Below are 25,938 nucleotides of genomic sequence, written 5' to 3' on the forward strand. Positions count from 1 at the left end.
CCCCCCAGTGACATATCATCCAATGATATCTTATAAGGGGAAAAATTAATTCCTTCCTGACTCCAAATAATGGCAGATGAATCCCTGGGTCAACATCCTTCCCATGTTTACTTATTTGGTATAACCCTGTATACCTTTCCCATCTAAAAAGATGTCCAGCTTTTTTTTGAACAAATCTATTGTATCTGCCATCACAGTCTCCATGGGCAATGAATCCCACACAGTAACTGCCCTTACTGTAAAGAACCCTTTCCTTTGCTGCTGGTGAAATCTCCTTTCCTCAAACTTTAAGGGATGGCCCCTGATATATATTATATTTCTTTTGAGAGCTCATTTGCATGTCATTACCCAGATTCTCTGGCTGCCGTGGATGTTCTGTATGCTAAGAGATAATGTGGAACAACAGGGTTGTGGACCTGTATGAGACATGTGAATGTGCTCATGGTATTTTTAGTTGAAATATATATATATATATATATAAATAACACACACACACACACGCAACAGGCATTCCAATTAATAATGAAGAATGTATTTTTTCTAAAAGGAATCTATTTGCGATCACACCATGTGACAGCTGTGGGAGTGTGACATTGTGCTGTATCACACCATGTGACGGCTGTGTGCGGGTGATATGCTGTATCACACCATGTGACGGCTGTGTGCGGGTGATATGCTGTATCACACCATGTGACGGCTGTTTGTGTGATATTGTGCTGTATCACACCATATGACGGCTGTGTGTGACATTGTGCTGTATCACACCATGTGACGGCTGTGTGTGTGTGATATTGTGCTGTATCACACCATATGACGGCTGTGTGTGTGTGTGTGTGAGACATTGTGCTATATCACAGCATGTGACGCCTGTGTGTGTGTGTGTGTGTGATATTGCGCTGCATTACACCATGTGACAGCTGTGCTGTATCACACCATGTGACGGCTGTGTGTGTGTGACATTGTGCTGTATCACACCATGTGACGACTGTGTGTGTGTGACATTGTGCTGTATCACACCATGTGACGGCTGTGTGTGTGTGACGTTGTGCTGTATCACACCATGTGACGGCTGTGTGTGTGATGTGCTGTATCACACCATGTGACGGATGTGTGCGGGTGATGTGCTGTATCACACCATGTGACGGCTGTGTGTGTGATATTGTGCTGTATCACACCATGACGGCTGTGTGTGTGTGTGTGTGTGTGTGATATTGTGCTGCATTACACCATGTGACAGCTGTGTGAGTGACATTGTGCTGTATCACACCATGTGATTGCTGTGTATGTGACGTTGTGCTACATCACACCATGACACAGGTGTGTGACATTGTGATGCAGGTCTCTATGTCTGTGTGATCACCGTGAGGCCGCTGCCGGACACTGACCTACAGGTGCTGAGTACGTTTGACAGCCTCGTGGCGGTGAAAGTGTCTCTGCTCCGCCACGGGGGCAGCGAGCGACTCCTCATCCCCTTCCACCCGGCCTTCCACCTCAACCAGACGCAGCTGGTGTTCAGCAGCCAGAGGCTCAGCAGTGAGCTGCGTGTGCAGGGGACGGGTGCCGTGCTCCGGAGAGTGGAGGTGCAGACACTGTATAGTATGCAGGGCGAGCGGCCATCTCTAACCGCTATCTAGCGCTCTGCTTCTCTCTCGCTGTAAGATGCAATACTAGTTTCTATCTTTAATACACATGGCTATCTGTCTTGCTACACGATCTACAGCTATCTCTCTGCTCCTTTCTAAACCACAAGGTGCAGCTAGTTGTAACTCCGCTCACTGCCCTAAAAGATGCAGCGATCTGCCGCGGATATACCGTGCCTGTCACTTTACCGTTATTAAATAGAGCTATCTCTTCTCCCGCTGTGAGATAGCTGTGTATGTCACTGCTTGTGTGTGTGGTCCCCCCCTTGCTGTGTGCAGGTTGTCCCGGGCTTTGCAGGTTTAGCTATAGGAGACGCTGCTCCCTCATCGCACGTCCATGGCCTGGTGATTTTCCCGGTCACCGTTCTGAACCTCAGCGTCCTTCAGCTGTCCCCCGTGCTCCTCACCATCAACATTTCCTGCGTCCTAACCGGACAGAACGTGGCATTACCAGTCAAGGTCGCGGGTGAAGGTCAGAGCTTGCATGGTAAGGATGCATTGTCTGGCAAAAACACAAGTACCAGCGCACATCCTTTTAACCTGTCGTCATAGTTGAATATGCCCGGTGTATAAGGCGTCCGAGGCCTGGACAGGCACACGCTGTGCCTCTGCAGGTGGTTTTCTACACGTTTCAGACCTTACGCTTTCTAGAAATATGTACCACGGTCTGGAGTTCATTCATGTTCCTGGTCTGTTCTAGATCAATGTGAAGGACTCTGGATCATTTCACAGCTCCTGAATTCTTACCACATTCTCCTCTTCACGCTCTTTGCAGTCCTGGCCTCCACTGTTGTGATATTTCTCGGTAGGTATGCATGGGCCTCGCTTAACAGCCGAGTACCCGTAATACTAATCGGGGTGCGCCATTTTACCGCTCAGGCTCCGTACAGGGCAACTAGTGACGGCATGGACACTCGGAAATTGCCCCTTCCCTTAAATGATAGGACGTTAGTTAGAAAGTCCAATTGTTTTAAAGAGACACCGATTTAAAAAGTCTCAATGATTTAACTCAAATAGCAGTATTTTATTTTTAAATTTAAGTGGGTTATGTAGAAAACAGGGGCAGACACAGAAATGCCCCTTCCTCACGGTCACCCTACTCTCGTGATTAGTGCAGCAGCTTAGCTGTGAAACTCAGACATTCTGTTTAATACACAAGGTGCCGATTAATAAGTATTCTCCAATATTGGGGTGCCGTTTTTCTGGCATTGTGACATATAATCAAAAATGAGAAAAGTACCATTGGATCAGAAAGTTTCTGTGTGGTTGCTTTAATATCTCAATGTGATACTGCCCAAATCCTTTTCTTACACCCGTTTCTGTTCTCCCGGCAGCTTACAGTACATTACTAAATCGTGTGCAGACGGCTCCTGTTATTTACATGCCACAAAGTAAGTGACCCGGGCAGAACCCATTACTAGGACACAAACTGTGGGTATTAAGCGCTCATTGCGATACAATACTTAATGTAGGGCGAGTGGCCACGCAGGTGGAACTACCCAAAATGCAGCTACTGTCTGACTTGGACCTGTATTATCAGGATGGATAATGGTTAACATGTAGCCTTTGCCATTACTTTGTCGTGGCAGCTCACGGGTACCAAGCCACACCCTCCCCGTACCAGAATCGCAGCAGCCTCAGGGCGAGGGCCGGCACACAGCGGTGGCTCTGGAGCACCAGGTGATCCCGCAGAAGAGACTACACATTGGAGCAAAATAAAAGTTTCTTCTGAAAACCTGCCGTGACTCACATGCTGTGGGGTGGTGACATCGCAGAGATCACGGACACCAAGTGCTGCTCAGAGCACATTTGGTGAACAATGACATGGGGTTTTTGTGATGGGTCTAGATTTCCTTTGTAAACTGAATTACTTCTCGGTAGGGGGGAAAGGCTCTTGATGCGGACACAGGAATGTCAGCAGGGCACACAACAGGTTAATAATAAGGCTGTGACATTACTATGAATGCACTTCTGCGCTTGATCCCACAGTAACAGTTACCGAAATGTACAACTGTTAACTCCGATATCCCTTAACGTTTAGTAAATGTCTTTATAGCTCAGACACCATTTCGCACTGGTTACATTACCCTGCGTGCTAATGGTCTGCTCATCACAAGATGTAACCATAACCACAATGTAAAATAAATAGCTCAGTACAATGTAGCATTCATACAAGCCAAACTGGTTTATATTTGATATATGTTTAATTTAAACACATTGAGGCATGGTATCACATAGGTTGGTGACATTCCTCTTATATACACACTTCAGCCTCAGAAAGCAGTCCCCATAGAGGCAACTTCTCATAACGGAGGATATCCATCTCATTCCCCTGAGTAAAAGAACATACCTTGAAATAATTACTTCAAGAGCTGAACACAAATTGTATCCAAAGTTTATTGACAGACAGGGGTAAGACTACAGGGACCAGGTGATGAAACCAGAGTCTTCTCCCTGCGCCATGCCCTTCACAATTTGCAGTCAGACCCTCACGCGCTACGCACGCCGATGAACCGTCTCACCATCTCCGGGCTGGCACGGTTAGTGCTGCTTCCGCCGGAAGGAGCAACCTGCAGAGAAAGTGGCGTGTGAGGATACTGGACAGTGCAGGTCCTTCCTATCGCAGTGTAACTGGAGGTGGCAGCAGGCCATGCATTAGGCCTACATGTGTGACGCAGGGGCTGCAATCTGTTATTGCAGGCATCACACGCAGCACCAAGGATCAGGTTATGCAGTAGATTTATGTTCTTCTGAATGTGCAGCCAAATCCCAGAAGTCTGTAAACACTACAGCATGTTCAAGTATTTTGTGCTGCGCAAGTTTGCTGGAACTGGTTTCTGAACAGATCCCCTCTCCCTTAATATAGAGAAAAACAATGTTCCCCCAATGCTTGGGGGAATCTACAATAGACGTCTAGGAGAAGCAGATACACAGAAAGTAAAAATAGATGAAATACTGGCCACAAATCTTCGCTGCTGCTCAACCGAAAGGATCTCCCAGGATCCTCACAGTAGAGAAAACACAAAATTAGTATAGTTATATAGTGTGGTATAAAGTCACATAGATGTGGAAAGCACAGGGGTGGCTGGGATAATGTGTCAATATAAAGTAAATGATCATAAAATCACCCACACGGAACCTGACGGAGCTAACGAGCGAAACGCGTTCTGAGGATTTTGGATACCGTGAGCCACCGTAGGCAGACCCGAGTAGCCATTCGCCACCCGACCCTCCGGACGAGGAAGTCAGGATACAGGCCGAACGAGCCGCACAGGGGAGCTGCTGGGAGTTCTTGTGCAGCATTTATTCTTGTTTTATGCACCTTGCAACTTGTTTTGAATAAAATTACCCTGTTTTATACTCCCATGGCATATTATGTGCACGAGTGACACCAGAGGAGTCAGTTCCATCCATCTACCAGTGAGGCTTGGAGTTTCTCTGAGGGCCCCCCACTCACATATGGCCATGTGAGTGGAACATATATTAGTAGCTATAATTTACCATCACTGTCACATATCAGTGACCTACACCCATTGTGTTTCCCTTCTCTTTTTGAGATCTTCACTATCAGCGATCTATGAAGTGAACATCCAGACAATAGCTGACAATAGCGTGATGTGTACACACTCACATGGCCATGTGAGTGATTTTATGATTATTTACTTTATATCGACCCATTATCCCATCCACATCTATGTGGCTTTATACCACACTATATAACTATACTAATTTTGTGTTTTCTCTTTGTTTCGTGCTCACCATATTGTGTTTTCCTCTCTCCCTTAACCCTTTCTCTGGCAGCAAAACACCAGAGGTTATTTCTAAAAAGGAAATTTTCTCAAGGTGTTAAGTAAAGACTGTAAAAAACACCAAAGCATTTAAATTACTAGAGGCACTAAAATGTATACAAATAATTGGATTTGTAGGATTGGATAACCTATCAACACAAGCTGTCGTCATTGGCTCACTTTGAAAATACAAGCCATTCCTGGTGTAGTACCCAGACAGCCGGTGTGTGGTCTAAGGACACTTACCCTCTGTGAGTCTTGCTTTCCCACCTGTGGGCTGGCACAGGACAGTGGAGCAGCCCACACACAGGACCACGGTCTGAGCGTGGCTGAACACCGTGGTGATTTTATAGCAGCCTGCAAGCAAACGGGGAACGCTTTAGTGCAAGAAAACGAGACCAACACGCATTTCTGGAACAAACTTTATATTCTAAAACAGAAACTTGTGTTGTGTTCTGACAGTATAAATATGAAAATGCTAAAAATTGAAACAGATACCAAGTTGCCATTTACTTAAAGAAAAAGAAATGATCCTATTTCAAAAAGCTTATAACCCGATGTGCAGATATATATTTATACAGACACAGCACCGGCTGATAACAGAATATCACGTGCCGTAGAATTGAATGGCGGTGATAACACAGGACATCTAACCATAAAGGTGTAATAACCTTCTCTACGCGCTCTAATACTTGGTTATTTGGCAAGTAACGCACTAGAATTTTTTTTTAAATAAATAGAATACATGTGTGTGACGTGAGCGCCGCTCACACGAGGCTGTCTTACCTGGGCACTTCACATCCATAAAGTAGGAGTTGGGGCTCTGTACCAGGCGCTTCTTCTTGTGCTTCCTCTTCTCCTCCTCGGGAGAGGGGTGCAGCAGATCCTTAGCGAGCTGCAGGGGGGGGACAGAGATTAGAGGGGGGGTACAGAGATCAGACGCGGTCCACACCCCCAACCACCCCCCCCCAGGAAAAGTCCTGGATGGGGGAGAATTAAGACCCAAAGCACTGGTGCAGCTCCCCTCCTCTCTCCCCATGTCCCCTTAGTATATTGGCTCAGCACCCCCACCCAGCCCTAAGATCCCCCCATACCCAATAAATCTTCCCTCCCGGGACCCTGCGCTCTCCCCGGCCTGACCCCGGGCCTAGGCCTGAACCCCATCCCCGGGCCTCGCTGTCTCCGCCGCCATCTTGTTGGGGGCCTCGCTTCCCTCGCTGTATCCTCCGCGTCTCCCCCCCTCGGTATCCCGCTCTGTAACCCCCTACTGAGGAAGGCCCCTTCCCCTCCTCCAGGCCTCCCTCCCCATGCTCCCGCCAGGCCATGGAGCTAGGCCGCACCGCGCCCGCCGCCCGCTCTCCGCACTCACAGGCATGTTCTCGGGATGCGGCCGCTGCAGAAAAGGAGGGAGACCGGAAGTTGCCGGCTGTATATAAGAGAGTGTGCTCCAATAGGCGGAAGTGACGCGTCGGCCTGCCCAGGCTGCCATCTTGAGAAGGTCAGACTTATTTTTTGCAAAGTGGGGCAGAGGGACAATGGGACTCAGGGTTGGGGTGAGGGTCAGAGGTCACATCAGGGAGACATCTCTACACAATTAACCCATGCAATACCATGCAAGGGGCCCTGTGCAAGAAGTGATTGCTATGATAAGACGTTGCCAGCACCCAATGTGTGTGGGTAACATTGCAGGAAACAAGTCCAGGCATGTACTGAGAGTGAGTCATTTAAAGTCATATTGCAGGTTAACACTGAGAAGCCTGAGGCCAGGCATTTATTATTACACTTTTATACACCGCTACACTTTTGTATGGCACTATGCAGGGTTTGCAGGCTATTAACCCTTGTCGGTGGGGGCTGTTAACAGAGAGGGGCATTAACAGCCCACAGGCAGGCAAGGTGTTAAAAGGAATCGTTCTTCAAGGTCAATGATCCACCTCTTGTTTTCCTGTTGTAAAACTGTCTTAGGTAACTGCAGTGAAATGAGAACACGGGGTAATAACAAGCTTGTTGGTTTGGAAAACAAGTGCAGAAATTTCCCCGCCAAGGACCCAAATCCACAAGATTTAGGGCAGAGGTGGCTCAATGCCATTCCTCAAGGGCCACCAACAGGTCAGGTTTTCAGGATATCCCTGCTTCAGCACTGGTGGCTCAATCGACTGAGCCACTGATTGAGGCACCTGTGCTGAAGCAGGGATATCCTTTAAAGCTAACCTGTTGGTGGCCCTTGAGGGCTGGCATTGGCCACCCCTGATTTAGAGGTTCTTGGCCCAAAAATGGCATCTCGATGGGAAAAGTGCTGTTTTTTAACAGACTCAATCCATTGACATCTAAAACGCTGCAAGAAATCTCAGCTCAGAATATAATATTTTATTTCCAATAGAGTAAAAGGGTTCTATGATGATTTAAGACAGGCGCGCTCAGCTCCAGTCCTCGAGCCAAACCTGGCCTGTTGGGGGGCTTAAGTACTGGAGTTGAGGGTTGCCAGGTGTCCAGTATTGAACCGGACTGTCCTGTATTTGTGTATACATGTATGTGTATACCGGTATTACCTCTCTGGGCATGTACGTGTATACCGGTATTGCCTCTCTGGGCGTGTATGTGTATACCGGTATTACCTCTCTGGGCGTGTATGTGTATACTTGTATTACCTCTCTGGGCGTGTATGTGTATACTTGTATTACCTCTCTGGGCGTGTATGTGTATACCGGTATTATCTCTCTGGACGTGTATACCGGTATTATATCTCTATATATGTATGTGTATACCGGTATTACCTCTCATGGCGTGTATGTGTATATCGGTATTACCTCTTATGGCGTGTACGTGTATACCGGTATTACCTCTCTGGGCGTGTATGTGTATTCCGGTATTACCTCTCTGGACGTGTATGTGTATTCCGGTATTACCTCTCTGGACGTGTATGTGTATACCGGTATTACCTCTCTGGGCGTGTATGTGTATAACGGTATAACCTCTCTGGGCGTGTATGTGTATACCGGTATTACCTCTCTGGGCGTGTATGTGTATACCGGTATTACCTCTCTGGGCGTGTATGTGTATACCGGTATTACCTCTCTGGGCGTGTATGTGTATACCGGTATTACCTCTCTGGGCGTGTATGTGTATACCGGTATTACCTCTCTGGGCGTGTATGTGTATACCGGTATTACCTCTCTGGGCGTGTATGTGTATACCGGTATTACCTCTCTGGGCGTGTATGTGTATACCGGTATTACCTCTCTGGGCGTGTATGTGTATACCGGTATTACCTCTCTGGGCGTGTATGTGTATACCGGTATTACCTCTCTGGGCGTGTATGTGTATACCGGTATTACCTCTCTGGGCGTGTATGTGTATACCGGTATTACCTCTCTGGACGTGTATGTTTATACCGGTATTACCTCTCTGGACGTGTATGTTTATACCGGTATTACCTCTCTGGACATAGTGACCTCACCAGCATGCAGGGCCGCGGGATTTCCCAGAGCAGGGCTGTTACTAGGGGACTGAGCAGCTTCCTCCATCTTGATTGGCTGCTGCTGGGTAATGCAAGCAATCAGGATGTGTCAGCAGAGTTGCCACCATTTCGGGTTTCACCCGGAGACTACGGGTTTTGGCCTCGTATCTCCGGGCTACGGGTTTACCTGGTAAACATCCGGGTGACGGCAACCCTGGGCTGGTGGGCGGCGAAGACACGGCATGCTCCGGTATCTTCCCCCTGCAACTGTACTCAATATGGCCATGCAGCATCAAATGGCGCCGCGTTGCCAAGCCAACGGGAACACGACGTGACGTAGCCACGTCACGTGATGCCCGGTGCCATGGCAAAGAGACGCTACGTGACGTCACTACATCGCGCAGCGCCGGCACGCGACGCCTAGGTGCCCGTTGCCATGTGACGTCACATTGCGTTCCATTGTCATGGAAACGCAGCGCAGCCATATTGTGAAGAGTCGCAGAGGGAAGATGCCGCGAGGACGCCGCTGATAGGTAAGCGCGGCAGTTGAAAAAAAATTCACCGGGTTGGCCTGGATGGACGGTAACGTTATGTGTGTGTGTGTGTGTGTGTGTGTCTCGAGCGCGTTGCACTTTTCACCATTGTGTCCAGTATGTTTGGAGAAGCTGCCTGGCAACCCTACGCTGATCTAAGATGCTTAAAGTGAATGTGTGAGAGATATGAGAAGTGGTTAATATAAGCACCAATCATGGTATGCAGAGCCAGGCCAAACATACAGGGATTTACATACAGAATAATAATCACAGCATTAAACATGAATGAGAAGGAGCGGCTTAGTGAGCAAAGACACTGACTCTGGCACTGAGTTTGGAGCAGGGGAACCTGGTTCCATTCCCGGTGACATTGGGCAAAGTAACTTTATCAACCTGTGCCTCAGGCACCAAAACATAGAGTGTAAGCTCCACGGGGCAGGGACCTGTGCCTGCAAAATGTCTCTGTAAAGCGCTACGTACAACTAGCAGCGCTATACAAGAACACGCTGTTATTATTATTTTGACAAAGGGGACGCCCGGACCCAGAGACCCTCATCTCTACGACAGGTCACATCGGTTAAACGCCGATTCGATGCAGATGAGCAAGTTGCTTGTGATGGGAGGTGCGCGATTTGGGACATCGTTTTACTGGATTCTTCATTAACGATTTAGAATTACATTCAAACTAATAGGAGAACGGGAATTCACAGAATACAGTTCCGTGTAACTGATCCTGAAGAAGGGACTTTGCTGCTACTGAATGTTTGCAATTCTCTTGTAAAATCCCTTAATCATTTTACACAATATATATATATATATATATATATATATATATATATATTTTTTTTTTAATTATTTTTTTATGAGAAACATTTTAATATACAGGCTAAAATAGTAGCACCCTCCATATGCGACAGTAGCAGTGTCATTGTGGGTTCAGATTGAAACCAGTTTTATAGGGTCCGTAATAAAATGTACTGATAAACTAATGGGTCTGGGTCTTATCTCTCCCCCTTCCCTTCTCTCTCCCCCTTCCCTTCTCTCTCCCCCTTCCCCTCTTTCCCTCACCCCTTCCCCCACTTCCATCTATCCCCCTTCCCCTCTTTTCCTCACCCCTTCCCCCATTTCCATCTACCCCCTTCCCTCTTTCCCCTCCTTCCCTCTCTCCCTCCCTTTCCTCTCTCCCTCTTCCGCTATCTCCCTCTCTATTCCCCTCTCTCCCCTTTCTTCTCTCCCCCATTACTTCTCTCTCCCTCCATTTCTTCTCCCTCCATTTCTTCTCTCCCCCCAATTGCTTCCCTCTCCCCCCCAATTGCTTCCCTCTCCCCCCAATTGCTTCCCTCTCACCCAGTTTCTTCTCTCACCCCTTCCCCACTCTCACCCGTACCCCCCTCTCTCTCCCGCTTCCCCTCTCTCATCCCCTTCTCTCTCTCCCCCTTCCCCTGTATCTCCCCCTTCTTCTCTCTCCCTCCCCTTCCTCTCTACCTCTCTCCCCCCCTTCCTCTCTCCCCCCCCTTCCTCTCTCCCCCCTTCCTCTCCCCCCTTCCCTTCCCCCCCCCCTTCCCTTTTTCTCCCCCTTCCCACCCCCCCATCCCCTTTCTCTTCCCCGTCCCCTCTCTCCCCCCCTTCCCTCTTTCTCCCACCTTTAAACAATCCTAATGGTTGTTCTTTACACTTTTTACATTACAATATTAAATGGTCTATGTCTTCTTTGCATTCTTCACATAATCCATCAGGACGGCCCCTATTTTATACAAATAATTATTCATTGATGTGGGAGGTATTTATAATCTCATTATAACAACTTTTCTCTTTCAACCTCAAAATGGTCCCTAATTCTATCTTTGATCTATATAATCCCTCCTATATTCCGTGTATCCAGCTGGATTTGCCTTTCTTTGATATTCTTTAATTCAACAATAATGAATAATAATATCAACATTTTCTTTTCTCATTAAAGTGACTTGCCCAAGGTCACAAGGAGCCGACACCGGGAATATAACCAGGTCCCCTGCTCCACACTCAGTGTCATTGTTATCAGTCAGTGTCTTTACTCACTGAGCCTTTGCTCACTATGTACTCGCTGAGCCTTTACTCGCTGAGCCTTAACTCAGTGTGCCTTTACTCACTATGTACTCACTGAGCCTTTGCTCACTATGTACTCGCTGAGCCTTTACTTGCTGAGCCTTAACTCAGTGTGCCTTTACTCACTATGTACTCACTGAGCCTTTACTCACTATGTACTCGCTGAGCCTGTACTCGCTGAGCCTGTACTCGCTGAGCTTTTATTCGCTGAGCCTGTACTCACGAGCCTTTACTCGCTGAGCCTGTACTCACTGAGCTGTTACTCAGAGCCTGTACTACTGAGCTGTTACTCAGAGCCTGTACTCACTGAGCCTGTACTCACTGAGCCGCTCCTTCTCCACTAATACAGAACATAAATCCATAAAATAAATACTTTCTTTATTCTTTTCCTCCCCCACCCCCCATCCGCCTCTCGCCCACACTTACTGGTTTCTATAACTTCCCTTTCCCCTCTCCCGTCTTTTCCCTCTGCTCTGCCTCCCTTCCTCTCCATATTATCCCCTCACTGCCTCCCCTCCCTCCAGTCTCTTTCTTTCCTTCCCGTCGCTCTATTATCCCTGGTAACCTTCCCCCAATCCTCCTCTCCCTCCTTCCCATCCCTCTTTCCTCCCCATAGAATTCTCCCCAGTATCCCTCTTTCCTCTTCCCCGTCAATCCTACCCCCCTCCCTCCTCTTAACCCTCCCCCTCTTCACCCTCCCCCTTTTCACCCCTCCCTGTCTCTACTTTTCTTTTCTCTATCCACCCTCCCTCTCTTCCACCCTCTTTCCCTCCTCCCTGTTTCGCCTCCCTCTTCCCCTCCCCTTCCCCTCTTTGTATTTCCCTCTCTCTCCCCTCCCTCTCTTCCTCCTCACTCTCCCTCCCTCCTCTTCCACTCAATATGGCGAAATCCTACGATCATCTCTTTAAACTTCTGCTGATTGGAGACAGTGGTGTGGGGAAAACCTGTCTGATTGTTCGATTCTCCGAGGACAGTTTCAACAGCACATACATTTCCACCATCGGTGAGTGAACCCCGGCACTAGTGCGCTAAGGACATGTCTAACTCTGAGCTCTGACACAAACAGAACTCTGATCTCTGGAGACACCCGCAGCCCTAAGTTCTGAGAAGCCCCTAGAACCTCATTCCTGATGACACACAGCTCTTATCTCGCTGGGCAGCCAGATGTCACCCTTGAGCCTGAACTTGTTGTCACAGTCCATCCCATTTTCTTGTTTTTCAACTACGACTACTGAAAAAGTGTCAGAAAACTCTCAAGGGATCAGGCCCCTGTAGTGACAGAACTTGGGTTTACTGAGCCTCCCTCGTTCCACACAAGAGTTGCAATGTATACAGCAGGATGAAAACACTTTCACGGGTGTATATCCAAAGATATAATCTGAGCCCAGTTGATCTTCATTGTAACACCGTACAATTGAATGTATATGGTGGTGTTTTGTGTACTCTCTTTATACAAAGTCTGTGGCAACACTTGGCAGTGTTTCCTGGTACACAATTGGAACCGCGGGGGCTCCCAGATTATATAGTGTAGGTGATAAAGGGTCTTGCTCAAGGTCACAAAATGGAGGGATTTAAATCGTATTCACCAACATCAGGGGCCGCGACGCCACTGGACCACTTTCTGTCGTCTTGTATTTGATTCGCCGAGGCTACATAACATTCATTCACCGCACACATATCTTTGTTTGTTTCAGGGATTGACTTTAAAATCAGAACCACAGAAATCGAAGGGAAAAAGATAAAGCTGCAGGTTTGGTGAGTAATTGGGAGATACTGTACAGAGAGAGGATTTGTTGACATGTCGTTTGTATGACATCAGATGTGTAATGCTTAGTGTCCCGTCTTGTATCCGGCATGGAGTGGGTAACCTGTGTATTGGGTACTGTGCAGACGGTGACAATCCCTCCATAGCAGCCTATGTGGCTGTCTCTACATGTTTAGATAACAGCACAGTGAGATATTCTGCAATATAACCAAGGTTTTATCCATCCAGGGACACTGCAGGACAGGAGAGGTTCAAAACCATCACCACAGCGTATTACCGGGGGGCCATGGTAAGGAATTCCCTGGCTCTAACGTTTGACACCTTGCTCCCCATTACATGCATCTCACTTTCCTATCACAAAAACAAAGACACCTGCGTCTTAGCTGCATCATTATATTCACTCCCTGTCTCTGTCCTTGGAACATCTGATCCCAGTACAAAGCCGTCTTACCTCTCACTGCCCAAACACAGGCGCCCCTTCCTCTCCCCACCCAATCAGTGCTGGAGAGGCCAGCCACACCATGCACTGCAGCACTGAATGGGTTACGTAATCATGTTTCTAAAAGGCCAGCCCTTTCCTAATTCCGGAACGCAAACCTTGCACTCGTTGTTAATAATGTATGTATAAGAGTCATCCTTTCTAAGTGTTAGACCTGCTTCCGACTTGCCAATTATTAATATTACACAGGCACCACCTTCAGTAATTGATACCTCTATTAGAGCTACACATGCATTATATTCTGCGATGTGCTGCGCTTTATTTCAGGGGATAATACTGGTTTATGACATCACCGACGAAAGATCCTTTGAAAATATTCAGAACTGGATGAAAAGCATTAAAGAGGTAAGGAGAAGAGGAGGGAGAGGAGGTAGAGGAGGGGGGGAAGAAGATGAGAATGAGGAGGAGAAGAGGAGGGGTGTAGGTAGTGCAGACATGGAGAGGAGGGATGTAGGTAGTGGAGACAGGGAGAGGAAGGGTGTAGGTAGTGGAGACAGGGAGAGGAGGGGTGTAGGTAGTGGAGACAGGGAGAGGAGGGGTGTAGGTAGTGGAGACAGGGAGAGGAGGGGTGTAGGTAGTGGAGACAGGGAGAAGAGGGGTGTAGGTAGTGGAGACAGGGAGAAGAGGGGTGTAGGTAGTGGAGACAGGGAGAGGAGGGATGTAGGTAGTGGAGACAGGGAGAGGAGGGGTGTAGGTAGTGGAGACAGGTAGAGGAGGGGTGTAGGTAGTGGAGACAGGGAGAGGAGGGGTGTAGGTAGTGGAGACAGGGAGAGGAGGGGTGTAGGTAGTGGAGACAGGGAGAGGAGGGGTGTAGGTAGTGGCGACAGGGAGAGGAAGGGTGTAGGTAGTGGAGACAGAGAGAGGAGGGGTGTAGGTAGTGGCGACAGGGAGAGGAGGGGTGTAGATAATGCAGACAGGGAGAGGAGGGGTGTAGGTAATGCAGACAGGGAGAGGGGTGTAGGTAGTGGAGACAGGGAGAGGAGGGGTGTAGGTAATGGAGACAGGGAGAGGATGGGTGTAGGTAATGGAGACAGGTAGAGGAGGGGTGTAGGTAGTGGAGACAGGGAGAGGAGGGATGTATGTAGTGGAGACAGGGAGAGGAGGGGTGTATGTATTGGAGACAGGGAGAGGAGGGGTGTATGTATTGGAGACAGGGAGAGGAGGGGTGTAGGTAGTGGAGACAGGGAGAGGAGGGGTGTAGGTAATGCAGACAGGGAGAGGAGGGGTGTAGGTAGTGGAGACAGGGAGAGGAGGGGTGTAGGTAATGGAGACAGGGAGAGGAGGGGTGTAAGTATTGGAGACAGGGAGAGGAGGGGTGTAGGTAATGGAGACAGGTAGAGGAGGGGTGTAGGTAATGGAGACAGGTAGAGGAGGGGTGTAGGTAATGGAGACAGGTAGAGGAGGGGTGTAGGTAGTGGAGACAGGGAGAGGAGGGGTGTAGGTAATGCAGACAGGGAGAGGAGGGGTGTAGGTAGTGGAGACAGGGAGAGGAGGGGTGTAGGTAGTGGAGACAGGGAGAGGAGGGGTGTAGGTAGTGGAGACAGGGAGAGGAGGGGTGTAAGTAGTGGAGACAGGGAGAGGAGGGGTGTAGGTAGTGGCGACAGGGAGAGGAAGGGTGTAGGTAGTGGCGACAGGGAGAGGAGGGGTGTAGGTAATGCAGACAGGGAGAGGAGGGGTGTAGGTAGTGGAGACAGGGAAAGGAGGGGTGTAGGTAATGGAGACAGGGAGAGGAGGGGTGTAGGTAATGGAGACAGGTAGAGGAGGGGTGTAGGTAGTGGAGACAGGGAGAGGAGGGGTGTAGGTAGTGGAGACAGGGAGAGGAGGGGTGTAGGTAGTGGAGACAGGGAAAGGAGGGGTGTAGGTAATGGAGACAGGGAGAGGAGGGGTGTAGGTAATGGAGACAGGTAGAGGAGGGGTGTAGGTAGTGGAGACAGGGAGAGGAGGGGTGTAGGTAGTGGAGACAGGGAGAGGAGGGGTGTAGGTAGTGGAGACAGGGAGAGGAGGAGTGTAGGTAGTGGAGACAGGGAGAGGAGGGGTGTAGGTAATGGAGACAGGGAGAGGAGGGGTGTAGGTAGTGGAGACAGGGAGAGGAGGGGTGTATGTATTGGAGACAGGGAGAGGAGGGGTGTAGGTAGTGGCGACAGGGAGAGGAAGGGTGTAGGTAGTGGAGACAGGGAAAGGAGGGGTGTAGGTAATGGAGACAGGGAGAGGAGGGGTGTAGGTAATGGAGACAGGTAGAGGAGGGGTGTAGGTAGTGGAGACAGGGAGAGGAGGGGTGTAGGTAGTGGAGACAGGGAGAGGAGGGGTGTAGGTAGTGGAGACAGGGAGAGGAGGAGTGTAGGTAGTGGAGACAGGGAGAGGAGGGGTGTAGGTAATGGAGACAGGGAGAGGAGGGGTGTAGGTAGTGGAGACAGGGAGAGGAGGGGTGTATGTATTGGAGACAGGGAGAGGAGGGGTGTATGTATTGGAGACAGGGAGAGGAGGGGTGTAGGTAATGCAGACAGTGAGAGGAGGGGTGTAGGTAGTGGAGACAGGGAAAGGAGGGGTGTAGGTAATGGAGACAGGGAGAGGAGGGGTGTAGGTAATGGAGACAGGTAGAGGAGGGGTGTAGGTAGTGGAGACAGGGAGAGGAGGAGTGTAGGTAGTGGAGACAGGGAGAGGAGGGGTGTAGGTAGTGGAGACAGGGAGAGGAGGGGTGTAGGTAGTGGAGACAGGGAGAGGAGGGGTGTAGGTAGTGGAGACAGGGAGAGGAGGGGTGTAGGTAGTGGTGACAGTGAGAGGAGGGGTGTAGGTAGTGGAGGGGTGTAGGTAATATAGACAGGGAGAGGAGGGGTGTATGTAGTGGAGACAGGGAGAGGAGGGGTGTAGGTAATGGAGACAGGGAGAGGAGGGGTGTAGGTAATGGAGACAGGGAGAGGAGGGGTGTAGGTAATGCAGACAGGGAGAGGAGGGGTGTAGGTAGTGGAGACAGGGAGAGGAGGGGTGTAGGTAATGGAGACAGGGAGAGGAGGGGTGTAGGTAATGGAGACAGGTAGAGGAGGGGTGTAGGTAGTGGAGACAGGGAGAGGAGGGGTGTAGGTAGTGGAGACAGGGAGAGGAGGGGTGTAGGTAGTGGAGACAGGGAGAGGAGGGGTGTAGGTAGTGGAGACAGGGAGAGGAGGGGTGTAGGTAGTGGAGACAGGGAGAGGAGGGGTGTAGGTAGTGGAGACAGGGATTGGAGGGGTGTAGGTAATACAGACAGGGAGAGGAGGGGTGTAGGTAGTGGAGACAGGTAGAGGAGGGGTGTATGTAGTGGAGACAGGGAGAGGAGGGGTGTAGGTAATGGAGACAGGGAGAGGAGGGGTGTAGGTAATGGAGACAGGTAGAGGAGGGGTGTATGTAGTGGAGACAGGGAGAGGAGGGGTGTAGGTAGTGGAGACAGGGAGAGGAGGGGGTGTAGGTAGTGGAGACAGGGAGAGGAGGGGGTGTAGGTAGTGGAGACAGGGAGAGGAGGGGTGTTGCAGGTTGTGGTTGATGTTTCTTATAGTTATGGTTGAGAGCAGAAAAACAAAAAATGGCGGTGCATGGCGCACCAGCTTAACGGTCAGGACAGGAAACAAATGCTGCGATAAAAATTTATTTAGCATATAACAAACATGACGATGAGGGTAGTGATACTCTAACGCATTTCGCGCCTCTCCTGGCGCTTTGCACTGAGCTGTGCACCGCCATTTTGCTGTCCTATACCAATCCATGCAGCTGGAGCACGCCAACGGAATACTCACCGAAAGGGATCTCGCAAGTACTTTGGTACACCCGGTGCTTGGGGTGTTACCGGATTTTACATCAACTTTGGAGGATTGGATAATTTAGTTGATTGTGGTTGTTGCTCTATGGACAGGACCGGGCAACTTCACTCCTCAAGGGCCTGCAACAGGACAGGTTTTCAGAAAATCCCTGCTTCCCACAGGTGTCTCAATCAGTGGCTCAGTCCTGAAAACCTGTCCTGTTGCAGGCCCTTGAGGGCTAGAGTTGGCCAGTCGTTGACCGAGCCACTGATTGAGCCACCTGTGCTGAAGCAGGGATATCTTAAAAACCTGACCAGTTGGTGGCCCTTGGAGTTGCCCACCTCTGCCCTAAGGCTTATTTCCTGGAGGGGCGGGGGGGGGGGGGGGGCACGTGACATCTGACACCGTGGTTTTTGGTCTCCGGTCCCACCTATCTTTGTCTCCCCCTAACTGTGAGTAACACCACATCCACCCGAATATCCAATTCTGTACTCACAATTGGAATCCTATATAGCCCCAGCCGTAACGGAAGGATTTCCGTATGTATAGACCAAGAACGCAGCTATTCGTGATCTAAATACAGTGACTGCCACGGAGGTTTTGTGACGCACAGACACTGGATTTGGTTCCTAGTTATGGTAGTGTCTGAATACCAGAAATTCTAGGTCTTTAAAACACCGGTGGCCAACGCTCCCGAAATAGTAAAATTACACACATTCAGTTGTCCGGTGTTGTCGACAAAAATTATATAAACTTAATAAACCTTGTGGTAATTCCTATTCCGTGATACCGTCAGACGTGGCAGTGTGACAGGATAAGAGAGCAGTGCTGTCCGTGCGTGTGTTGGATCGGGAGGAGGGGGGGTCCTTTTCTCCTGTTATATCTCTTTGACCCCCGGGTTTCCACCCGCAGAATGCAGCGGCCGGCGTGGACAGGATGCTTCTGGGTAATAAGTGTGACATGGAAAACAAGAGGAAAGTGCCCAAGGAGCGCGGGGAGAAGGTCCGTGTCATGGTGTCACGTGTGTGTATGTGTTTGCTTGTTAGTCTCTGGATATATGCCCATGTATCATGGGTGTGTATCTGTATTTGTATGCATGTCTGTGTGCCTGCAGGCCCTACAAATGCTTGCATATCTGTCTGTGCGTGTGCTTGTGCGTGTACGTACGTACATATACTATATAAAAAGAATATGCAAGTACATATTGAATAGAGGCAAGTATATACATACATACATACATACTTACATACGCTTGCCTCTATTCATGCCCATCTGTATGTCTGTCTGCATATACCCAGTATACCTTTGTGTCATGTCATGTTCTCTTATTCTGAATATGTTAGTGTGTCTACATACCTTTTTATATATCTGTATATATGTGTAGTTGTGTGTGTCTGTCCCTGCATTATATATAAATATATATATATACACACACACACACACACACACAATGTTCCTGGTGAAACATACGCCGATCTAGCAGATCTTCAAGTTTATTAATGAAACATTACTCTTTGTTTTCACCCCTCCCTGTAATGCCTTACTGTCTCTTATACCCTCTTCCCCACCTTACTCTCTCCTCCAGCATGGCCTGCTCCTGTTTGCACTCTCTCCTCCCCTCCCTTGGCACTCCCTGCCTTACTGTGTCTGCTCCTCTCTGTGCCCACTACACTCCCTCCTCTCCTTTTCATCTCAGCTGTCTCCTCCTCTCCCTGCTGTTTCTCTCTTTCCTCCTCCTCCTCACCTTGCTGTCTCTCCTCCCCTCTGTGTACACTGCTCTCTATTCCCTCCTCGTCATCCCTGTCTCCTCGCCTCCTTGGTGTCTTTCTCTCCTTCTCTCTCTGTCTCCTCTCCTTTGCTGTCTCTAATTGCCTCTCTCTCTGTCTCCCCTCCCCTCCATGCTGTCTCTCTCTGACTTCTCCCCTCCTTGCTCTCTCTGTCTCCTCCACTCCTTGCTGTATCTCTCTCTGTCTCCCGCCCACCTTGGCTGCGTCCATAGTAGAACGCGCTAGCTTCCGCACTCCTCCGTGACCCGGCGTCGTGCTTGAAATACAAACTTGTTTGTATTGCGAAGCGCCGCTCTCCCTGTAGCGCATGTGCACGCGCGCACTATGCACATATTTGCACTATGGACGCAGTCTTAGACTGTGTCCATAGAGCCTCAGCCCGCGCTCCTCCGCGCTGATGCTGAGGCTCACCTGCCCGGTCAGCAGCGATCCCATGGACTGGCAGGCGAGCCAGCGTGCGCGATCCGGAGGGGGGGCAGTGATGTCACTGGCCAATAGCCCGCGACGCACCGACGTCAATGTCACGGCGCCGTGACGTTGACGCTGCTTTGCTGTCATTGGAGGTTTTCAGCCGACAGCGCGCTGAAAAACAGCATTGGCTGTCGGCTGAAAAACCCAACTTCTCAGCACGCCTGCGGACGCTCGCGTGAGCCCCCTCTCAAGACATCCTCATTGAGGATGGCGGAGCGTCCGCACGGCTCAGCGCTGCCTGTTTTTCCATGGACGCAGCTTTACTCATCTCCTTGAGGAGGCATTCCGGTTGTTGCAGACATCCTTAGCCTTTTATATTGTCTGTGTGTCTGTGTGTCTGTGTGTCTGTGTGTCTGTGTGTCTGTGTGTCTGTGTGCTCAGTCAGTCACTGGCTGTGTGCACACCCCCAGGAAGAAGATCCCTCTGGGGATCGAAACGTCGGATTTTTGTGTCTGTTGCAATACATTATTTTGCTGACTTACCTCTGAGTGCTGCCTCTCTTTGCTGTTCTGCTGCCCTGCTGGATGGACGGTAATGTAATATATATATATGTGTGTGTGTGTGTGTGTGTGTGTATATATATATATATTTATATAGTGCAGAATAAATGAGTTCTTCAGTATTAGGTGATACCTTTTTTATTGGACTAACAATTTATGTCATAGGACAAGCTTTAGAGAGTTCTCCTCTCTTCTTCAGGTCAGCAATACTGATTTACACAGGAATCAATGCTAAAACAGTGTAGAGAAAAAAAAAAAAAAACAGATATTTACTGTAGATAAGGTCGGGTGTTAAGTGTTTGAAGCCAAGGGACAGTGTCAAAGAAAGGTGGGGAAGGGATGCTGGGGGGGGAGAGAAAGTGTGGATAAGAATAGAGGCAAGCAGGATAATTACAGACAATTTTGGTAGGGTGTGAGAAAACCCATGTCCACATTAAGTCCCTTGGTTTTGGTGTCAAAGAGTCTTATCATTCTGAGCTCAAATGTTTTCCGTTCTTGGGTGCTTTTAAACATTCCATTGAGGATTTTGATTTTTAGATCATTTATGGAATGATCTGGTTGTGAGAAGTGATGTCCCACAGGTGAGCAGTATCTTCCTTCTTCGTGATGGAGTATAGAGTGTCTGTGCATATTCATTCTTCCTTGTAATTTTTGGCTGGTTTCCCCAATGTAGCAACCTTGGTCACATTTGTTGCATTGAATCATATACACTAAATTCCTGGATGTGCAGCTGTATGATCCTTTAACATTGAATGTTCTATGGTTGTGACTGGCTGTGGGATCCTGACAAATATGTTTGCAGAGTTTGCAGCGTTTGTTGCTTCACGGTTTTGTGCCGTTATTCATGTCTTTAAAATCGTTGTGAAGTTTTCTGCTGACTAATTTCTGTTTGAGGTTTGGTGGTTGCCGGAATGCAAGAATGGGAGGTTTGGGAAAGATTTCTTTTAATGTCGCATCCTCTGTCAGCATGGGTTGCAGATCTTTGATTATTTTTCGTATTCCCTCCAGGGTAGGGTTGTATGTGGTCACTAGTGGTATGCGTGTGGTAGGTTCTTTCTTTCTGTATTGTAGCAGGTGTTCTCGTGGGGCTTTTAGTGCAGATGTAATAGTTTTGGCAATAGTCTTTGGTTTGTATCCCTTCTGTCTGAACGATTCGGTCAGGGTTGTGAGATGCCTGTTTCTGTCTTCAGTGTCAGAGCATATGCGGTGGTATCTTATAGCCTGGCTGTGTATGATACCTTGTTTGGTGTGAGTGGGATGGAAGCTGGAGTTGTGGAGGTAACTGCATCTGTCAGTTGGTTTCTTGTATACAGATGTGTGTAGTTTCCCATCTTTCAGTGTTACTGTCGTGTCTAGAAAGTTTATTAGGTTTGCAGAATAATCCATTTTGAGTTTTATTGATGGATGGTTTATATTTATATATATATATATACATATATATGTATAGTAGATAATGAAGAACAATAGGCACTCCGTCTGGTAAATCAATTAAGTGGGTGCAAATCCTGTATGGTACAAATAGGCAATACGATACCGTTTGAAGACGAATATCAGAGGCAGCACTCCAGGTAAGTAGTCAAAAGAATATTGTATTAACAAGACATCTTTCCAACGTTTCGGTCCTCGTGCGGGACCTTTCTCAAGGTCCATAGAGCCTCAGCCCGCGCTCCTCCGCGCTGACGCTGAGGCTCACCTGCCCGGTCAGCAGCGACATTATTTTGTATATATATAATGCACTTTACCATCCGGAAGAACGGCACAGCAGAGACAGCACACAGTAGTCAATTTTCAAAAAACTGTATTAAAGAACAGCACACAAATCAACGTTTCGATCCCACAGAGGGATCTTCTTCAGGGGGGTTGTGCGGTCTGCTGTGCCGTTCTTCCGGATAGTGAAGTATCTTCAATATTATTATGTGGGACTAGCACCAGGCCATGTCTACAACTACTGGAGTGCTGTTTTTCTTGTTTAATATATATATATATGATACAGGCCTGTGTTTCTCTGTATTCCTTTAATTATATACATATATGTGCAGGCCTGTGTGTCTCTATATACCTTTCTTTTTATTTATATATATATATATATATATATATATATATATATATATATATATATATATATATATATATATATATGATACGAACCAATCCAAAGACCAGTAAAGAGACAGCAGACCGCACGGGGTTAATCCAAAAATCTATATTCACAACATGAAATACACGTAAGCCAACGTTTCGGTCCCACAGAGAGACCTTCCTCAGGGTCTGCTGTCTCTTTACTGGTCTTTGGATTGGTTCGTATCATACTTATTCTCTATGGGACTAGCATCTGCTATTACAACCTTTTCTACTACAGTGTGCTGACTGACCTTCATGTGTGTGTATATATATATATATATATATATATATATATATATTATATATATAATACAGGCCTGTGTGTCTCTATATACCTTTATTTATATACATATATGTGCAGGCCTGTGTGTCTCTATATACCTTTCTTTTTATTTATTTATATATATATATATATATATATATATATATATATATATATATATATATATATAATACAGGCCTGTGTGTCTCTATATACCTTTATTTATATACATATATGTGCAGACCTGTGTGTCTCTATATACCTTTATTTACATACATATATGTGCAGACCTGTGTGTCTCTATATACCTTTATTTATATACATATATGTGCAGACCTGTGTGTCTGTGCTTCTCTGCATGTCTGGGCTCATGCAGTATTCTTCCCCTTGACCTGCAGCTAGCCAAAGAACACGGCATCAGATTCTTTGAGACGAGTGCCAAGTCCAGCCTGAATGTAGATGGGGTGAGTGCCACCTGTTATATGAGATCACATGGCACGTATGGATTACCTACTAACATCAACGTATGGTCCCATCTCTTATGTACTATCTATATTTAAAGAGACCTAGTCATTGTGTATGCAGGTAACATAGTAACGTCTTTGTCTTTCCCGCTAGGCTTTTAATACTCTGGCCCGGGATATCTTGTTGAAAATCTCCAGGAGAACGGTACGTAAGGGCTGCCCTCTCCCCCCACCCGATGCAGAGACGTTTTACCCGTCTGTAATCCCCGAAACCCCTCCACCCGCTGCTCACTCCGTTTCTATTCCAGGCTCCAGGAATGAAAGACCCAGTGGATTTGAAAAGCACCCCCAAGAAAGGCAGCAGTAAATGCTCGGTGGTTTAAAGGTCCAGGGTCCCGGTGGAATGGACATGAAGGCACCCCCGGGGCAGTGCCCAGCTGCCTGGTTCATCCTGCCAACCCTGTGCCATAGGGGGTCCTTACGGAGACTTTTATTCAGATTGGGAATCAGAGCCAGGACCTGCAGAGTAACAGAGCTGTGCAGGACGTGTATGATCCCAGTAGCCAATGTCTTATGGGGCGAAGATGTTACTCCTTCCTCTTACTCTCTTCCTGTAACTTCATTTAAGAGAAGGGGAGGCCTTCTCTGCTCCTGCCCAAAGTATAATCATTGCCCCTCTGGACTTAGGCAGAGAGGCAGCAGCTCTGGGGCATAACGAATATGCAGCAATTAGAGGTGAAATAGGAAGCTCAGTATTGTAGACCCTGCAATAAAGGCAGAGCAGGGGTGTGATATATAGTCTCCTCTATACCTAGGGGTAGAAATACAGCTCAGGGGAGCTGTATCTCACACAGTTTTAGGTATGCCAGGGTCATTGTTTCAAGCTGGGTGAGGCAGGTGGCGAGCCGCTAGCGTCACCTCGGCGCAGCGCAAGAGAATGGCATCGTTTAGAAAATAGGGAATAGAAATCGGGGACCAAGTAAGGTTTGAAATAGGAAACATATGCACTGTAAATGGTTGTTATCGCCAGTTACTTACTGAACGTCCTAGCCATTAACCTCCAGTATTAATTCACCAAGGAGTAAGGTTTTAGGGAGGCTACGGATGTGTGGGAAAAGGGATCCCCCACGTTTCAGATGGTGACCCCACTAAAGTTTAGTGCTGCGATGTGGTTGTTCTTCATGTTAAAACAGCCTTTCATTTGAAGTCTTCGAGGGCAACTGATGTTCCAGTGAAGGGAAGTCAGCACCCAGTCTAGGGGGGCAATAGATGTTCGGAAGAAGGTGACCCTATCGTGTAAGAGGATGGTCTTATTCAAGGGTATGAGGGCAACAGATATGTGCAATAGGGTGATCCCATTGTTGTTTATGGGGCAGCAGCTGTATATAAGAGGTTGATTTTTACGTTTAACACGGCGGTCCTATTTAGGTTTATGAAGGAAACTGATATGTGTAAGAAGGTGAAATGTTGTCATGTTAGTGGGTGATCCCATTGAAGTTTACCGGTCAGCGGCTGCATAATAAAGGGGGATTAGGAGGTTCCAGGCAGTAGTACTATTATAGCCGGACAAAGGATGTGTGCCGAAGGATAACCCTGACTCTGAAGACGAGGATGCTTTCTAAAAGACCTGGGGGAAAAGGATGTGTGTTACAGGGAGGCCTTGAAGTGCCACCTGGAAGGGCTGCCAGGCAGGTGTTGTACGAAGGTGTGGAAATTACAGGTACTGCTCTCACAATGGTTTATCGGACATCTACAGTATATATCTGTGCCTAGGGAAGTAACCCCTTCCCTGCCATGTGTTTCAGGCCCCTTTGGCAGTGGAGGGATTGTGAGGAGGTGATGAACACAATTCACCCCCCCCCCCCCGCTCCCCCACCAACTACTTTGGGGCTCATTCTAATAGCCCGATCATCCTCTTCAGCGGAGATTGAAGACGCCCCTATATCTGATAATATAATGTGTGTGCGCCAACCTGTTTGTTACGTAAGAGGGGAGGGGACCACACTTCTGGGGGAATTTCAGCTGAGTTTGGGACTTTCCTTTCTTATCAGTCATTAAAAAAAAGAAGAAAAAAAAGTGTTATTTGAAATTAAAATGTGCATTAAATTCTCCTTTTAATGGTAAATGGGTGGAACATTCTAAGAGGAGGGGAGAGGTGTATCCATAACAGCCTGAACCAATCATTCCTTGCGGAATGAAGTGTTCTGATTGGTAGCTCACCCGTGCCTGATAACGATCATCACATGTTCCAACTGAATCCGCACGGGGTGTATATGTGGCTAATGTATCACTATAGTGCCTTGTTAACAGGGAGGGGCCTTTCCATGTAAATTCACTCTCACTTGCGTCACAAAATAAATGTTCTAACATTTCTACTAACGGCGGAGCTCGTCTTTGTGTCATTGTGGAATCCTCCGACTGCACAAAACAGACATTTTCCAGCCCGGTTACTTTTAAGATGGCGGTTTCTGTTATATCTTCGTACTCTCCATTATAAATACCCCATGATTTTGAGTCACTGCTGGTTTTACTGAATGTTTGGGGTGTATTTATCAACCTCTCCGGTCTGACAAAAAAGCGGCACCAGGTCGAAGAAAGAAAATGCATTTGGAAGCAGGAAGACGGTTTGCTTTAATAAGCGCGGCGCTGCTTTCTCTGCACTGACGAAGCGTGACGAGACTGGATGTGCTCGTGAATCACTTTTATTGGTGGTTTGAGATCTGCTACTGGGCAGAACCGCTGAATTTCTCTGTCACCCTCAGGGAATGAGGAGAACTGTCAAAATCCGGCCCCCGGAAT

The 25,938-nt window shown here is 48.0% G+C and overlaps 3 protein-coding genes across 3 annotated transcripts in view; 2 read left to right on the forward strand and 1 right to left on the reverse strand.

Moving 5' to 3' along the window:
* The window catches only part of NUP210L (nucleoporin 210 like), a 65,828-nt gene extending 62,020 nt beyond the window's left edge, over positions 1-3,808 (forward strand). The window contains 5 exon segments of the mRNA XM_075610025.1: positions 1,339-1,580; positions 1,920-2,127; positions 2,341-2,445; positions 2,975-3,031; positions 3,230-3,808. Coding sequence (XP_075466140.1) covers positions 1,339-1,580; positions 1,920-2,127; positions 2,341-2,445; positions 2,975-3,031; positions 3,230-3,324 — 707 coding nt within the window. The 3' untranslated portion in view covers positions 3,325-3,808.
* Positions 3,809-4,023: 215 nt separating this feature from the next.
* Positions 4,024-6,932, reverse strand: RPS27 (ribosomal protein S27). The gene is made up of 4 exons (XM_075608001.1): positions 6,798-6,932; positions 6,215-6,323; positions 5,675-5,785; positions 4,024-4,210 (listed from the first exon to the last, which is right to left on the reverse strand). Exons 1-4 carry the CDS (start codon positions 6,915-6,917, stop codon positions 4,182-4,184), a joined length of 369 nt encoding a protein of 122 aa, XP_075464116.1. The 5' UTR covers positions 6,918-6,932; the 3' UTR covers positions 4,024-4,181.
* A 5,265-nt stretch (positions 6,933-12,197) lies between these two features.
* Positions 12,198-25,518, forward strand: RAB13 (RAB13, member RAS oncogene family). Its single transcript, XM_075608000.1, has 8 exons — positions 12,198-12,506; positions 13,198-13,258; positions 13,497-13,557; positions 14,035-14,112; positions 18,447-18,536; positions 23,074-23,139; positions 23,294-23,344; positions 23,448-25,518. The coding sequence occupies exons 1-8, from the start codon at positions 12,383-12,385 to the stop codon at positions 23,520-23,522; spliced, it is 606 nt and encodes a 201-aa protein (XP_075464115.1). The 5' UTR covers positions 12,198-12,382; the 3' UTR covers positions 23,523-25,518.
* Positions 25,519-25,938: the final 420 nt, after the last annotated feature.

Source organism: Ascaphus truei, chromosome 7, assembly GCF_040206685.1.
Source record: "Ascaphus truei isolate aAscTru1 chromosome 7, aAscTru1.hap1, whole genome shotgun sequence".
NCBI lineage: Eukaryota > Metazoa > Chordata > Amphibia > Anura > Ascaphidae > Ascaphus > Ascaphus truei.